Genomic DNA, 16,103 nt, shown 5'->3' with positions numbered 1-16,103 from the left:
CCAGCGTCCGTGATTGGTCCATCTGGGCTGCCCGCAGTGGCCCCTGATTGGCCGACGGACCCAGTGAGACAATTGGCCGGTGGAAGAGCTGTGGCACGAGGGGATTGGCTGTGGCCTCCCGGCCTGGCGACGCCATTGGGTAGAGACAGGCAGGGTCCAGGTGGGCATCGGCCAATGGCAGGGTGAGGGCAGGGCCACCGACGCATCCCATTGGCTGCCCGGTGCCAACTTCGTGCTCCACCCCTAGGCGGGGCCCCAGCCCTTGCACCCCATTGGCCGGCTCATCGGAGTCCACCCTCTGATTGGCTGCGCTGGGGGTCCGGGGGGCTGAGGGAGCCCGGGGGACGCGGGGGAGGCTCGTCCTGGGGGGACAGCGGGGCGGTCAGGGGGACCCCACCCCCAGCACCTGCATCTCCGGGGACACCCCTGGCCCCCGCAGGGACCCCCAAACCCTGGGACCCCCCATGGGACCGCCAGGACCCCCTCGATGCCCCAAGACCCTCAATGCCCCCCCCCACACGACAGCCTCACCCCCCAGGAACCCTCCCCAGGCTCCCCAAAACTTCCCCCCCCCCCAAGACCCCCAGGGACCTTCCCACAACCTTGGGACCCCCTTGACCCCCCCCCCCGAGACAACCCCCAAAACCCTAGAATCCCGCCTCGCCACGCCCCAAAATCCCTGGAACCCCGAACTCGCAGAGCCCCCCCCCCTCACCGTTGGGTGCCGGGGGCCCTCGGGGGTGGGGAGGGGCTGGAGGGGGCCGGAGGGGGCGCGAGGCCTTTCCCCGAAGGATGTCGATGACCTGGGGGGAGGCCGGGGTCAGCATGGGTGGGGGCCCCCGAGACTCCTCCCCTGCACCCCAAAACCCACCTCGGCCACGCTGCCGGTCCCCTCGGCGCCCGCCCAGGTCCTCCCCCTGCACCCCCTGTCCATCCCCCTGTGCCCCGCGCCCCTTCGCTGCACCCCACCCCCCACATCCAAACCCCCCACTGCACCCCACTCCCGCACCCCACCCCCATTGCACCCCTTTACTCCCCACCCCACGCCTCATAGCACCCCACTCCCGCACCCCAATACCCCCACTGCACCCCACCCCTCCTAGCACCCCCTCCCACACCCCACCCCCATTGCACCCCCACTCCCACACCCCAATACCCCCACTGCACCCCACCCCTCCTAGCACCCCCCTCCCACACCCCACCCCTCCTAGCACCCCCTCCCACACCCCACCCCCATTGCACCCCACTCCTGCACCCCAATACCCCCACTGCACCCCACCCCCTCATAGCACCCCACTCCTGCACCCCAGTACTCCCACTGCACCCCACTCCCGCACCCCACCCCCACTGCACCCCACTCCCCACCCCACGCCTCATAGCACCCCACTCCCGCACCCCAATACCCCCACTGCACCCCACCCCCTCCTAGCACCCCTCCCACACCCCACCCCCCCATTGCACCCCACCCCCCCATTGCACCCCACTCCTGCACCCCAGTACTCCCACTGCACCCCACTCCCGCACCCCCAACCCCATAGCACCCCACTCCCACACCCCAATACCCCCACTGCACCCCACCCCCCATTGCACCCCACTCCTGCACCCCCCTGCCCCCAGTACTCCCACTGCACCCCACTCCCACACCCCACCCCCCATTGCACCCCGCTCCCACCCCCAATACTGCCATTGCACCCCACTCCCACACCCCACCCCCCCCATAGCACCCCACTCCCACACCCCAATACCCCCACTGCACCCCACCCCCCATTGCACCCCACTCCTGCACCCCAGTACTCCCACTGCACCCCACTCCCGCACCCCCAACCCCATAGCACCCCACTCCCACACCCCAATACCCCCACTGCACCCCACCCCTCATAGCACCCCACTCCCGCACCCCAATACCCCCACTGCACCCCACCCCCATTGCACCCCCCTCCCACACCCCACCCCCATTGCACCCCACCTCCCGCACCCCAATACCCCCACTGCACCCCACCCCTCATAGCACCCCACTCCTGCACCCCAGTACTCCCACTGCACCCCACTCCCGCACCCCAACCCCATAGCACCCCACTCCCACAGCCCAATAACCCCACTGCACCCCACCCCCCATTGCACCCCACTCCTGCACCCCAGTACTCCCACTGCACCCCACTCCCGCACCCCAACCCCATAGCACCCCACTCCCGCACCCCAATACTGCCATTGCACCCCACCCCCCATAGCACCCCACCCTCACACCCCATTACCCTCCACTGCCCCCCCCGCCCCTCCGCCCCCAGCAGGAGCCCCCCACCTGCCGGCTGCTGGCCACGGCCAGGGGGGTGTCGTTGTGGTAGTTCTTGAGGGCGCAGTCGGCCCCGCTGCGCAGCAGCAGCCGCAGGACCCCCAGGAGCCCCCGGCCCGCTGCCGCGTGCAGCGCCGTGCACCCCGCGTACGACTGGGCGTTGACGCTGGCGCCCCGCTGCCGGCACCCGCATCAGCCCGGGACCCCCGGACCCCGCAGCCGCCCGCCGCATCCCCAGGCCCCCCAATTTCTCACAGCCCCCGCAGCCGCCTGCCCCACCCCAGGCCCCCAATTTCTCACAGCCCCCGCAGCCGCCCCGCCGCATCCCCAGGCCCCCCAATTTCTCACAGCCCCCGCCCACCCCCAGGCCCCCAATTTCTCACAGCCCCCCGCAGCTGCCCGCTCCACCCCAGGCCCCCAATTTCTCACAGCCCCGCCCCACCCCCAGGCCCCCAATTTCTCACAGCCCCCCGCAGCCGCCCGCTCCACCCCCAGGCCCCCCAATTTCTCACAGCCCCCGCAGCCGCCCGCCCCACCCCCAGGCCCCCAATTTCTCACAGCCCCCCGCCCCACCCCCAGGCCCCCCAATTTCTCACAGCCCCCCGCAGCCCCAGAGCCCGCTGAAGCCCCCAGCCCCCAGCCCCCAGCCCCCCAGAGCCCCCCGAGCCCACCTGGATGAGCAGCTCGGCCATCTCCAGGCTGTTGCTCTCCACCGCGTGCAGCAGCGGCGAGCGGCCGCTCTTGATGTCCTGGGGGAGCGCGGGGTGGGGGGTGAGGGACGGCAAACGCCCGACACCCCCACCCCCAAGACTGCCCCAGCCCCCCGCAAGACCCTGGCTGCCCCAGGGCCCACCCGAGCCCCCTGAGGCCCCCCCAGACTCCTCCAACCTCCCCACGCCCACGCAGCCCAGGCCCCCGCAGCCCCCCAGACCCCCGCCGCCCCCAGCCCACGGACCTCCCCTCTTTGCCACCAGCCCCCAGGGCCCCCCGAACCCCACCACTGCGTCGATGTCGGCCCCGTGCTCCAGCAGCAGCAGGACGCTCTCGCGGGCACCCGAGCTGACGGCCACGTGCAGGGGGTCAGGCCTGGGGGACCGGGGCTCAAGGCGGGGGACGGGGGGCTAAGGGGGGGACCGGCCCCTGAGCCCCCCGGTCCCACGCGGGTTTGGGGCAGCACAGCCCATTTTGACAGCCCCATTGGCCCCCGTTGTGGTGCACCCCTTTCTGTGCACCCCCCACTCTGACCCCCATTGCCCCCCTTTCTGTGCCCCCATTCCTCCCCATTTTGGTGCCCCCCTTTCCGTGCCCCCCATTGTCCCCCTTTCTGTGCCCCCCATTCCTCCCCATTTTGGTGCCCCCCCTTTCCGTGCCCCCCATTGTCCCCCTTTCTGTGCCCCCATTCCCCCCCATTTTGGTGCCCCCTTTCCGTGCCCCCCATTTCTCCCCATTTTGGTGCCCCCCTTTCCGTGCCCCCCATTTCTCCCCATTTTGGTGCCCCCCTTTCTGTGCCCCCATTCCCCCCCCCATTTTGGTGCCCCCTTTCCGTGCCCCCCATTGTCCCCCCTTTCTGTGCCCCCCATTATTGTCTCCCATTGCTGTGCCCCCATTCCTCCCCATTTTGGTGCCCCCTTTCCGTGCCCCCATTCCCCCCCATTTTGGTGCCCCCCTTTCCGTGCCCCCATTCCCCCCCATTTTGGTGCCCCCTTTCCGTGCCCCCCATTGTCCCCCCTTTCTGTGCCCCCATTCCCCCCCCATTTTGGTGCCCCCCTTTCCGTGCCCCCCATTGTCCCCCATTTCTGTGCCCCCCATTCCCCCCCATTTTGGTGCCCCCCTTTCCGTGCCCCCCATTGTCCCCCTTTCTGTGCCCCCCATTATTGTCTCCCATTGCTGTGCCCCCCTTTCCGTGCCCCCATTGTCCCCCATTTCTGTGCCCCCCATTGCTGTGCCCCCCATTTCTCCCCATTTTGGTGCCCCCTTTCCGTGCCCCCCCATTGTCCCCCTTTCTGTGCCCCCCATTCCCCCCCCATTTTGGTGCCCCCCTTTCCGTGCCCCCCCATTGTCCCCCTTTCTGTGCCCCCCATTCCCCCCCATTTTGGTGCCCCCTTTCCGTGCCCCCATTGTCCCCCCTTTCTGTGCCCCCCATTATTGTCTCCCATTGCTGTGCCCCCCTTTCCGTGCCCCCCATTGTCCCCCATTTCTGTGCCCCCCATTGCTGTGCCCCCCATTCCTCCCCATTTTGGTGCCCCCTTTCTGTGCCCCTCCATTGTCCCCCCTTTCTGTGCCCCCATTCCCCCCATTTTGGTGCCCCCCTTTCCGTGCCTCCCCATTGTCCCCCTTTCTGTGCCCCCCATTCCCCCCATTTTGGTGCCCCGTGCCCCCTTTCCGTGCCTCCCTATTGTCCCCCTTTCTGTGCCCCCCATTCCCCCATTTTGGTGCCCCCCTTTCCGTGCCTCCCCATTGTCCGCCATTTCTGTGCCCCCATTATTGTCCCCTATTTCTGTGCCCCCATTCCTCCCCATTTTGGTGCCCCCCTTTCCGTGCCCCCCATTCCCCCCCATTTCTGTGCGCCCCCTTTCCGTGCCCCCCGTTGTCCCCCATTTCCGTCCACCCCCACTCCCACGTGCCCCACCGCTGTGTCCCCATCCATCCCCACGCCCCCCTTTCGGGGCGCGGCCCCTCGGAGCCCCGTGCCTGCAGCCGGGGGACCCCCGCCCCGCCTCGGGGTGCTCACCCTCGTAGTTGCGGGCCTGCAGGTCGGGGCCCCCCCGGGGGCCGGGGCGCAGCAGCTCGCGCAGGCAGCGGGGGCTGCGGCTCTCGCAGGCCAGGTGGGCGGCCGTGCGCCCCAGTCGGTCCAGCGCCATCGGCGAGGCCCCGTGTGCCACCAGCAGCCGCACCAGGCCCGGCTGCCCCGTGATCACCGCCAGGTGCAGCGGGGTCTGCGCGGGCGCGTCGGGGCGTGTCAGCGCGTGTCAGGGCGTGCCCGGGGCGCGGAGGCTTCCGGCGGGCACCGGTGCCGTGCGAGACCCCCTGCCCGGGCGCGCGCCAGCCGTGCGAGGGGGCGCGAGGCGCGGGCGAGGCAGGCGGCGGCGTGCGAGAGCCGTCGCGGGCGCGCGAGGGCACGGGGCAGCGGGCCCACGGGGCAGGCCGCGGCCACGCACGGGGCGCGCGGGGCTCGCGAACGGGCGCACGAGGGCGCGCAAGGTGTCAGGGGCGTGCGAGGGCACGCGCGGGGCTTGCAACGTCCGGCCCCCCCGTACGTCCCCCCGCAGCCCCGAGTGCCCCCACGTCCCCATACTCCCGCGTGTCCCCCCGTGTCCCCCCACGTCCCCCACCCTGCCCCACCTGCCGCAGGCGGTTGTAGACGTCCAGCTCCCGACCCCCCGGCAGGAACAGCCCCACCAGGCGCCGGGTGGCCCCCAGGGCCCCCTGGGCCACGGCGATGTGCAGCGCCCTGGGGGGGACACGGGGTCATGGGGGGGCGTGGGGGGACACGAGATAACAGAGGGGGACACGGGGATGTGCAGCGCCCTGGGGGGACGTGGGGTCACGGGGGGGGACGGGACACGAGAGAACAGAGGGGGACACGGGGATGTGCAGCGCCCTGGGGGACGTGGGGACATGGGGGGACACGGGGTCACGGGGGGTGTGGGGGACACGAGAGAACACAGGGGGCCACGGGGCCACGGCGATGGGCAGCGCCCTGGGGGGACACGGGGTCACGGGGGGGCGGGGGGGCCACGGGTTCACAGGGGACACGGGGGGCGTGGGGGACACGAGAGAGCACAGGGGGCCACGGCGACGGGCAGTGCCCTGGGAGGGACACAGGGTCACGGGGGGGCGTGGGGGCCACGGGGTCACAGGGGACACGGGGGGGGGCGTGGGGGGCCACGGCGACAGGCAGCACCCTGGGAGGGACACGGGGTCACGGGGGGGGGGGCGTGGGGAGCCACGGGGTCACAGGGGACATGGGGGGCGGGGGGGACCACGGCGATGTGCAGCGCCCTGGGGGACACGGAGGGGTCACCGGGGAGGCACGAGCGGTTTGGGGAGACGCAGGACACGAGGGGATGCGGAGGGGGGTCACGGGCACCTGGGAGGGAGGGGGAGGAGGAAGCCGCCCCTCCCCCCCGCGCTTCCAGTAAAGGGGCGTGGCCGGGGCGGTGACGTCAAGCGGCGGCGGGGCGGGGCCAGGGCAGCCCGGTGGGGCCGGGGATTCCCCGCGGGGGAGGGAGCGGGGGCAGCGAGGGGTCCCCGAGGGGTCCCCCGGGGGGTCATTAGGGGGTCATGAGGGGGTGCCCCACCGGGGAGCCGTTCGACAGGTCCCACGGGCCGGGTCCCCATCGGGGGTCTCCTTGGAGGGGTCCCCAAGGGGGGGGGGGGTCCCACCGGGGGGCGCCCAGGAAGAGGTTGATTACGGGGGCTCCATGGCGGGGGTCGATCAGGAGGGTCCTCCTGGGGGGCCCTTACTGGGGGTCCCCCCCGGGGGGGGCCACGGAGGGGTCCCACGCGGGGGGTGTCCTCGACTCACGTGTCACCGTCCTCGTCCTGCCCGGTGGCGGCGGCGATATCGGCGGCCAGTTGGGTCTCGGGGGGTCCCAGCAGGGCCAGGGGGGCGGGGGCGAGGGCGAGGACCCCCGGGGGGGCCGCCAACCCCGCTGCGGACCCCCCCAGCAGCGGCAGCGGCAGCTCCCCCCGCAGCCCTGCGCGGTGGGTGTCAGCGAGGGGACCCCGGCCTCCGGGGGACCCTCACCCCCCTCCCACCCACGAGGGACCCCGGGACGCCGGGGGGGGGGGGGGGAGCAGGCCCGGGGACGGGGACAAACAGGCCCGGGGGGGTCTCACCTGAGAAGAAGGCGGCGGGCGCGGGGGAAGCCGAGGCCGAGGCCGGGGGCGCAGGCGGCGGGGGAGGCGCTGGGGGCGCCGCGGGGCGCTTTCCCCGGGGGCCCTGCCCCGGGGGGGCCCCTGCCCCGGGAGGGGGGTGGTCCCCATCGCCCCCCGCATCGCCGAGCGCCGCTTCCGCAGCGGCAGCGACGCCTCGGGGGGCCCCGGCCCGGGGGGGGCCCCGCGCCGCGTCCGCAGGTCCACGGGCAGCTCCTCCGCCATGGCGGGGCGGGGGGGGGGGGGCACACACGGGGACGGACCGGAGTGCCCCCCCCGGACGCCTGGGTCCCCCCCGGACGCCTGCGTCCCCTCCCGGCCGCCGGGGTCCCGCTGCGGAGCGGAAGCGACCCCGGGACTTCCCCGCCGGCCGGCAGCGACGGGACTTTCGGGGCCGCCTCCGCCGGGGGGGGCCCCGGGGCCGCCCCCCGCCCCGGCCACGCCCCGGGGACCCCGGGGGGGGGCGGGGGGTTCCCCGCGAGCGGCCCCGCCCCTGGGCGGGGACAGCGGCGTGCGGGTGCCGCACCGCCCCCTGGCGGCTGGGCGGGGCAGGCGGGCGCCCCGCCGCCCCCACGCGTGTCCGGGCTGGCCCCGGGTCCCCGCTCCGCGCCGGCGGCTGAGCCCCGGAGAGCCCCGCTGCGGCCACAGGCGGCGGAGAGCGGAGCCCCCGCCACCCTCCACGCCCTCGCACACGCCTTGCTCGCTCGGGGCCGCGGGAAGCCCCTCAATCGCCGGGAGCTGCCTGAAGACCCCCCTGCCCCTCGCACGCCGGGAGCTGTGTGGAGCTCCGCGCGCCCCTCGCGCGCCCCTCGCTCGCACGCCCCTCGCACACCGCTCGCTCGCTCAGGGCCTGCAAAGCTCCCTGTGACCCTCGCGCGCCCCTCGCGCGCCGGGAGCCGCGTGAAGCTCCGCGCGCCCCTCGCGCGCCCCTCGCGTGCCCCTCGCACGCCGCTCGCACGCTGGGGGCCGTGCAAAGGCCCCTGTGCTCCCCACACGCCCCTCACACACCCCTCAATCGCCGGGAGCTGCGTGAAGACCCCCCTGCCCCTCGCACGCCGGGAGCTGTGTGGAGCTCCGCGCGCCCCTCGCTCGCGCGCCCCTCGCACACCGCTCGCTCGCTCAGGGCCTGCAAAGCTCCCTGTGACCCTCGCGCGCCCCTCGCACGCCGCTCGCACGCTGGGGGCCGTGCAAAGGCCCCTGTGCTCCCCACACGCCCCTCACCCGCCCCTCAATCGCTGGGAGCTGTGTGAAGCCCCCCGTGCGCCTCGCACGCCCCTCGCACGTGCGCGTGCAGGGAGCCGCTGCCCCGCCAGCAGCCGCCCTGCTGAAACGCCTGCCCGCACACGCCTGCCCTGGCGCGCACACGCGTGTGCACACGCCTGACCGGGCCTGCCCCCGCTCCCGCCGCCCCGTGACTCAGGCTCGACGGGTTTGGCGGCTCGGGGCGCCTCTCCCGTGGCCATGGGGCCCCCGTGGGCAGCCGAGCTGGGGCCCCCCGCCGCCACCGGACCCCCCGGCTCCGCGTCCCCCCCGGCCTCGCCCTCCGCGACGCCCCCCGGCACCCCCGCGCCCACCGGGGCGCCGGCCTCGGGGCCGGCCGGGCCGCCCCCGTTCCTGGCCTGGGTGGTGGCCGGGGCCCTGGTCGGGGTCCTGCTGGCCGGGGCCTTCGCGGCCGCCATGGTCCACCGGCGGGTCCGGCCCCACACGCGACACCCAGGGTAAGGCCGCCCGGACGCCGGGGTCCCCCCCTGGACGCCGGGGCTCCCCCCCCGCCCCCCGGACGCCGGGGTCCCCCCCCGGTCCCCGTCCCCGGACGCCCGGGCTTGCTTCCCCCCGGGCTGCTCTGCCCGCTCCCCGGACGCCGGGGTCCCCCCCGGACGCGGGGGTCCCCCCAGGCTCCCCCTGGCTCTTCGCAGGGACCGGCGGAGCGGCCCGCAGGGAGGGAGGAAGCCCACGGCCGCCCACGCGGGCGAAGGCTGGAGCCGGACGCCGGGGTCCCCGCCGCCCCCCCCCGGACGCCGCGGCCCCCCCCCCGGCGCGGGTGCCCGCAGGGGAGGAGGAGTCGCCGCCCCCGGCGCTGCGGCCCCGCCCCCGAGCCGGCCCCGCCCCCGCCCCGCCCCCGGCCGGCGCTGCGCGGGGGCCGCTCAGGGAGCCCCGCTCCGGGGGCCCTGACCCCCCGGCATTAAAGCGCCGCCGCCGCCACCCGCCCAACTCGTCCTCCTCTGCCCGGGGGAAGGGGAAGGGGAAGGGGAAGGGAAGGAAGGGAAGGGAAGGGAAGGGGAAAGGGAAGGGAAGGGGAAGGAAGGCAAGGAAGGGGAAGGCAAGGGAAGGCAAGGGGAAGGGAAGGGAAGGGGAAGGAAGGGAAGGGGAAGGGAAGGGAAGGAAGGGGAAGGGGAAGGGAAGGGGAAGGGAAGGCAAGGGGAAGGGAAGGGAAGGCAAGGGAAGGGAAGGGAAGGCAAGGGGAAGGGAAGGGAAGAAGGCAAGGGGAAGGGGAAGGAAGGCAAGGGGAAGGGGAAGGCAAGGGGAAGGGGAAGGAAGGGAAGGGAAGGCAAGGGGAAGGGAGGGGAAGGGGAAGGGGAAGGCAAGGGGAAGGCAAGGCAAGGGAAGGCAAGGAAGGCAGGGGAAGGGAAGGCAAGGGAAGGCAAGGGGAAGGGAAGGGGAAGGGAAGGGGAAGGGGAAGGCAAGGCAAGGCAAGGGAAGGCAAGGCAGGGGAAGGGAAGGGAAGGGAAGGCAAGGGGAAGGGGAAGGGAAGGGAAGGCAAGGGAAGGGGAAGGAAGGGAAGGCAAGAGAAGGGGAAGAGGAAGAAGGAAGGGAAGGAAAGGGAAAGGGAAGGGAAGGGAAGGCAAGGGGAAGGCAGGGGAAGGGAAGGGAAGGCAAGGGGAAGGGGAAGGCAAGGGGAAGGGGAAGGCAAGGGGAAGGGGAAGGGGAAGGCAAGGGCAAGGGGAAGGGGAAGGGGAAGGCAAGGGGAAGTGGAAGGCAAGGGGAAGGGGAAGGGGAAGGCAAGGCAAGGGGAAGGGGAAGGCAAGGCGAAGGGGAAGGGGAAGGCAAGGGGAAGGGCAAGGGGAAGGGGAAGGCAAGGGGAAGGGCAAGGGGAAGGGGAAGGGGAAGGCAAGGGGAAGGCAAGGCAAGGCAAGGGGAAGGGGAAGGCAAGGTAAGGCAAGGGAAGGCACCAGGCGGGGCGAGGGGAGGGGTACGGGGAGAAGGGGGTTTAGGCCGGGTTTAGGCTGGGTTAGGCCGGGTTTAGGCCACGTTCAGGCTGGGTTAGGCCGGGTTTAGGCCGGGTTTAGGCTGGGTTTAGGCCGGGTTTAGGCCGGGTTAGGCAGGGTTAAGGTAGAGTTAGGCAAAGGTAGGCAGGGTTAGGTGGACACGAGGAAGAAACGTTTTACGCGGGGCGGGGGGGACGCAGGACCACGAGCGTGTGACACGCGTGCGCGAGGGACCGCGTGCGTGTCGCGCGCGCGCGCCGGAGTGCCTCCGCCCATCACCTCCTTTATTGCAGAGCCGGCCCCGCGTGGGGCACCCCAGGCCCCCAGGACCAGCCGGGGGGCCCCGACACCCCCGACGCCCCGTGGGGGACGCAGGCGTGCGGGGCGGCCCCCTATTTCCACCTGACCTCGCAGTAGACGGTGCCGCCGTCGAGCCGGGGGGGGCTGTGGGGCGCCGGCCCCCCCCGGACCCTGAAGGCCAGGGTTGAGTACTTGACGTCCTCCTGCAAGGCAGCACCGTGCGTCGGGGACCCCCGCGGCCGGGCCCCGCGGCCCCCCGGGAACGGGGAGGGGGGGGCCGCAGGCATCCGGGCCCCCCAGACACCGCCCGAGCCCCTCACCGTGCCGTCTAGGCCGTCTGCAGCCGGGCTCTCTGCGGGGAAGACGGGGGGTGAGACGAGCCCCCCCCAGGGCCTGGGGGTCCCCACGAGACCCCAAGACGCTGGGGGGGGGGGCACACACGACTCACCGCGGGGGGCGCTGGGTTTGGCCGTGTTGAGGGAGGCGGGAGCAGAGGACCTAGGGGCGGAGGGAGCCCTGAGCGGGGCGGCGGGGCCCGGACGCGGGGGGGGCCCGGGGGTCCCGTCCCGTTGCCTGCCGATGTGGCGCCAGAGCAGGAACCCGGCAGCGCCCAGCAGCCCCAGGCCCAGCAGCGTCCCCACGACGACGCCGGCGACGGCCCCGCTGCCGAGACCTGCGGGGAGGCGGAGGGGCGCCCCAAGGGGGGGGCCCCGGCAGCGAGGGAGCGGGGGCGCCCGTGGCCGAGGCCCCGCCGCGTCGGGGACGCCCGCCCTGTGCCGGGGTCCCCCCCCCGGCTCCCGCCGCCCCGGGCCCCCCGGCCCCGCTCACCCTCGTCCTGCAGCAGCAGCGCGGCGGCCTCGGCGGCGCGGCCCAGCGTGGGGTTGGTGGCCCGGCAGCGGTACTCGCCGGCCTGGCCGGGGTCCTCGAAGTCGAGGCGCAGGCAGCTGCCGGCGGCCAGGCTGGCGTTGCCGCGGGTCCAGGCGAAGAGGGGCGGGGGGGCGGCGGCGGCGGCGCAGCACAAATCCAGGCGGGAGCCCAGCCGCAGCCGGAGGGGACCCGGCGGGGCGATGGTGACGCCGTCGGGGCCGTCTGCGGGCGGAGGGGTCACGGGGACAGCGGGGGGACACGGGGGACGTGGGGATGGGGACGGCGTGGGGGACGGGACAGGGACAGCACGGGACACACGGGGACGGCGGGGGACGCGGGGTGGTGATGGCACAAGGGGCCGGGGACATGGGGACAGGGTGGCGTGGGGGACGTGGGGACGGGGACGTGGGACAGGGTGGCATGGAGGCACGGGGATGGGGACAGGCACGGGGGACGCGGGGATGGGGACGGCGTGGGGGACGGGACAGGGACAGCACGGGACACACGGGGATGGGGGCGGACGCAGGGGGCGGTGATGGTGCGGGAGGATGGGGACAGAGGGGATGTGGGGACAGGGTGGCGTGGGGGACGTGGGGATGGGGAGAGACACGGGGGACGCAGCGATGGGGACAGCATGGGGGACAGGACAGGGACAGCCCGGGACACGCGGGGATGGGGGGGATGCGGACGGCACAGGGGAGGCGGGGACGGCGCGGCAGACGTGAGGACGGGGAGGCCGTGGGGACTCACAGAGGACGGTGATGTCGACGTCATCGCTGCGGTTGGTGCTGACGGCGTTGCTGACCCGGCACGCGTAGGCACCGGCGTCACCCCGCTGCGCTGGCCGCACCGTCAGCGTGCGGTTGTCCGGGGACAGGGACAGGCGGCCCCCGGCCGACACCGGAGCCCCGGCGCGCAGCCAGGCCACCGTCTGGGTGCTGGGGGGGCCGTGGCAGGTCAGGGTGACGGTGTCGCCCTCCGTCACCGTCACGTTGTCCGGCGTCACCACCGGCTGCGCCAGCAGCTCTGCAAGCAGACGGGCACGGGGGGTTCAGGGGGTCACACCGCTCCCCCACGGCTCGCTCCTCGCTGCGCAGCGCGGTGGCGGGGACGGTGGCGTCGGTGGGGACGGTGGCGCCGGCAGCCCCGGCTACTCACCCCAGACCCGCAGCTCCAGCCGGGAGCTGTTCCGGCCGTGGCCGCTGAGGGGGTTCAGGGCCTGGCAGACGTAGCTCCCCCCGTGCGCCGGGGACAGGCGCCCGAGGATCCAGGTGGCCCCGGGGTGCCGGGCTGCCCCGAAAAACCAGGTGTAGCGGGGGTCCGGGAGAGCGGTGGCAGTGCAGGTCAGCGTCAGGGGGGACCCGGCCGGCAGGTCGAGGGGCCCCGGCGGGGTGACGGTGACGGCGGCGGGACCGTCTGCGGGGGAGAGGGGTCAGGGGCTGCGTGGGGCACTGGGGGGACGGCGCAGGGACCGACGTGGGGACAGGGGCAGCACAGGGTCGCGGGGACGGGGCTGACGACGGCACTGGGGACGTGGGGACAGACGCAGGGACGGTGCGAGGGGACAGGGGGAGGGCGCTGGGGACATGGGAATGGACGTGGGGACGGTGCAGGGACAGCGTGGGGACAGGGGTGGCACCAGGTTGCGGGGGTGGGGATGGTGACGATGCTGGGTGACACAGGGACGGCACGGGGACGTGGGGACGGACGTGGGGAGGGCGCTGGGGACATGGGGATGTACGTGGGGACGGCATGGGGGACGTGCGGACAAGCACAGCACGGGGTCACGACGATGGGGCTGACAACAGTGCTGGGGACATAGGGACAGACACAGGGACGGCAGAGGGACGTGGGACGGACACTGAGTCGACACCGGGGACACGGGGGTGAAGGTGGGGTCAGCACTGGGGACGTGGGGACGGACACAAGAACGGCGATCGGGACACGGGGACAGACACGGGGACCACGCAGGGGACATGGGAACAAACATGGGGTCGGTGCCGGGGACACCGGGAGAGCGCAGGGCACACAGGCACGGGCACGGGGCCAGCAGGGGGGACAGGGACGCCGTGGGGACTCACAGAGGACGGTGACAGTGGCGTTGTTGCTGTGGTTGGTGCTGACGGCGTTGCTGACCCGGCACGCGTAGGCACCGGCGTCACCCCGCTGCGCTGGCCGCACCGTCAGCGTGCGGTTGTCCGGGGACAGGGACAGGCGGCCCCCGGCCGACACCGGAGCCCCGGCGCGCAGCCAGGCCACCGTCTGGGTGCTGGGGGGGCTGTGGCAGGTCAGGGTGACGGTGTCGCCCTCCGTCACCGTCACGTTGTCCGGCGTCACCGCTGGCTGCGTCAGTGGGGCTGTGCAGGGGACAGATGGTGTCACCGGGGCCTGAGGACACCGGCGGGGGAAACGGGGACGGACGGGTCGGGATCGAGGTGGCGCTGCCCTGCGCGGGGACGGGCACAGCGGCGGGGGTCCCGAGTGCCCCCCCGTGTCCGGGTGCTCCCCCCTCCCAGTGCCACCCTGTTCCCGTCCTGAAAGCCCCGGGGGGCTGGGGGTGTCCCCGCACCCCCGTGCAGAAACCCCGGGCTCGTCCCCGCCCGCCGCCCCGGGGGTTCCCCCACCCACGCTGCCCCAGGGGGACGCGCGCAGGCCCCGGTCGGGGTGGCCCCCAGCCCCCCCACACCCCTCGTGCCCAGGGCGGCGCAGGAAGGCGGAAGCGTGGCCGGTGGTTAATGATTCGCCGGACGCTGCCGGTGGGGGGCACGGGACGGGACGGTGGGGGGACGGGGACGGGACGGGGACGCCTCCGGCACCCCGAAACGGCACAGCAGGCAGGCGCGTAGCGTGGGCAAAGGCCCCCGGGCACGTCCTGGTCCCCACCCTCCCCGCGCCCTTCGCTCGGGGGTTTTGGCGCTCACCGGGGCGGGTCAACGGCCAAGAGGAAGGACGGACGGACGGACCGCGGGCGGCGGGGACTCACCGTGGACGGTCAGGCTGATGCTGGCGGTGGCGACTCTGGGGTGTCGCACGGCCACGGTGTAGACGCCGGTGTCGTTCAGCCGCAGGCGGCTGATGCGCAGGGAGCAGTCGGCGGCGCCCGTCTCCCGCCCGGTGTGTGCCGGCCCGTTCTCCTGCGCCGGCTCCGGCTGCGTGAAGTAGCTGAGGATCTCCAGGTCCAGGTCGGCGGTGGGCGCCCGGTGCCAGGAGCAGAACACGACCCCGCCGGGCACCGGCTCCAGTGCGAAGGAGACGTCCCCCCCGGCGCGGGCGGCCTGGGGGTCCTGGCGGAGGGCGAAGCGGGGGGCCTGGCCCCGCGCCGGCGGGGGGCAGGAGAGCAGGAGGGCGGCTGCGGGGGGGAGGAGGCGGCGTCAGCCCCGGGGGATGCGTCCCGGGTGGGTTTTCATGGCGGGACGGGGATGGACCCCCGGGGCTGGAGGGGACCCCGAGACGGAGCCCCAGGTGGGCCCCAGGACAGAGGGGACCCCCGACAGACCCCGAGGAGACCCTGGGGCGGAGAGGAACCAAGAGAAGCCCCGGGGGAGACCCCGGGGTCGGAGGGGACCCCCGAGGGACCCCGGGAGGGCCCCGAAGGCAGAGGGGCCCCGTCGCGCCCCCACCTGCCAGGACGGCGGAGCTCCAGGGGCTGCGGCGGGGGCCCGGCGCTCGGTGGCCCATGGCGGCTCGCCCGGACGCCCGGGTCCTCCGCCACGGCGGCCGCGCCTGCAGCCAGGCGGGTGAGAGGGAGGGGACGGCCAGGCCCTCCCCGGGGGACGGGCTTCCCCGCGCCGGCCCCGCGGTGGCACATGCACCGGGGCCCGCCGGCGTCACCGCGGCGGGGAGCCCGGGCGCCCGGCACGGCCGCGGCCCCTCCCCGGGGAACGGACCCCCCCGGGGGCACCGCTGGGCCTGGGGGCTTGGGGCGAAAGAGGCCGGGGCCGGTGACGGGCGGTGGGGGCTGCCATCAGGGTGCCCCGACGGCCCCCCCAAACCAGGGCCTGCGACGGGGGCTGCTCCGAAAGACCACGAGGGAGACGGGGAGGGAGGCAGGGACGGCGTGGGGACATGGGGAGGGGGACGGGCATGGGGTCGGCCCAGGGGACGCGGGAACAGCGTGAGCATGCGGGGACGGGGATGGATGTGGGGACAGCCCAGAGGACGTGGGGATAGGCACGGGGACACCGTGAGCACGTGGGGACAGGGATGGATGTGGGGACAGCCCAGGGGATGCAGGGATAGGCATGGGGACACCGTGAGCATGCGGGGACGGGGATGGACGTGGGGACGGGGACGGACATGGGGACAGCACGGGGACGGGGATGAGTGTGAGGACAGCACACAGGGGGACAGGGCCGGGTTGGGGGACATGGGGACAGCACAGGGGACATGGGGACAGGAATGGACCTGGGGACAGCGTGGGGGGCACGGGGACAGACACAGCAACAGGGACGGGCGTGGGGACAGCACAGGGGGAACAAGGGGACGTAAGGACAGACACGGGGACGGCGCCGGGGACAAGGGAACACGCAGGGGGACAGCGTGGGGGACACGGGGATGGGGAC

At 74.0% G+C, this 16,103-nt stretch overlaps 1 protein-coding gene across 1 annotated transcript; it reads right to left on the bottom strand.

Annotated features, from left to right (window-relative positions):
* Positions 1–731: 731 nt before the first annotated feature.
* LOC140645000 (uncharacterized) lies at positions 732–15,487 on the bottom strand (the record flags this gene model as incomplete). The annotated part of the gene is made up of 15 exons (XM_072848192.1): positions 15,162–15,487; positions 14,525–14,890; positions 13,623–13,898; positions 12,700–12,957; positions 12,292–12,567; positions 11,503–11,763; positions 11,112–11,347; positions 10,782–11,067; positions 6,819–6,990; positions 5,633–5,741; positions 5,018–5,226; positions 3,289–3,376; positions 2,962–3,039; positions 2,300–2,467; positions 732–803 (listed from the first exon to the last, which is right to left on the bottom strand). Coding segments are annotated over exons 1-15 (2,913 nt in total), but the record flags the coding sequence as incomplete, so codon positions are not given.
* Positions 15,488–16,103: the final 616 nt, after the last annotated feature.

This window comes from Ciconia boyciana, chromosome 30 (assembly GCF_034638445.1).
Source record: "Ciconia boyciana chromosome 30, ASM3463844v1, whole genome shotgun sequence".
In the NCBI taxonomy this organism is placed as follows: domain Eukaryota; kingdom Metazoa; phylum Chordata; class Aves; order Ciconiiformes; family Ciconiidae; genus Ciconia; species Ciconia boyciana.
This window is presented reverse-complemented; position numbering and strand designations above follow the sequence as displayed.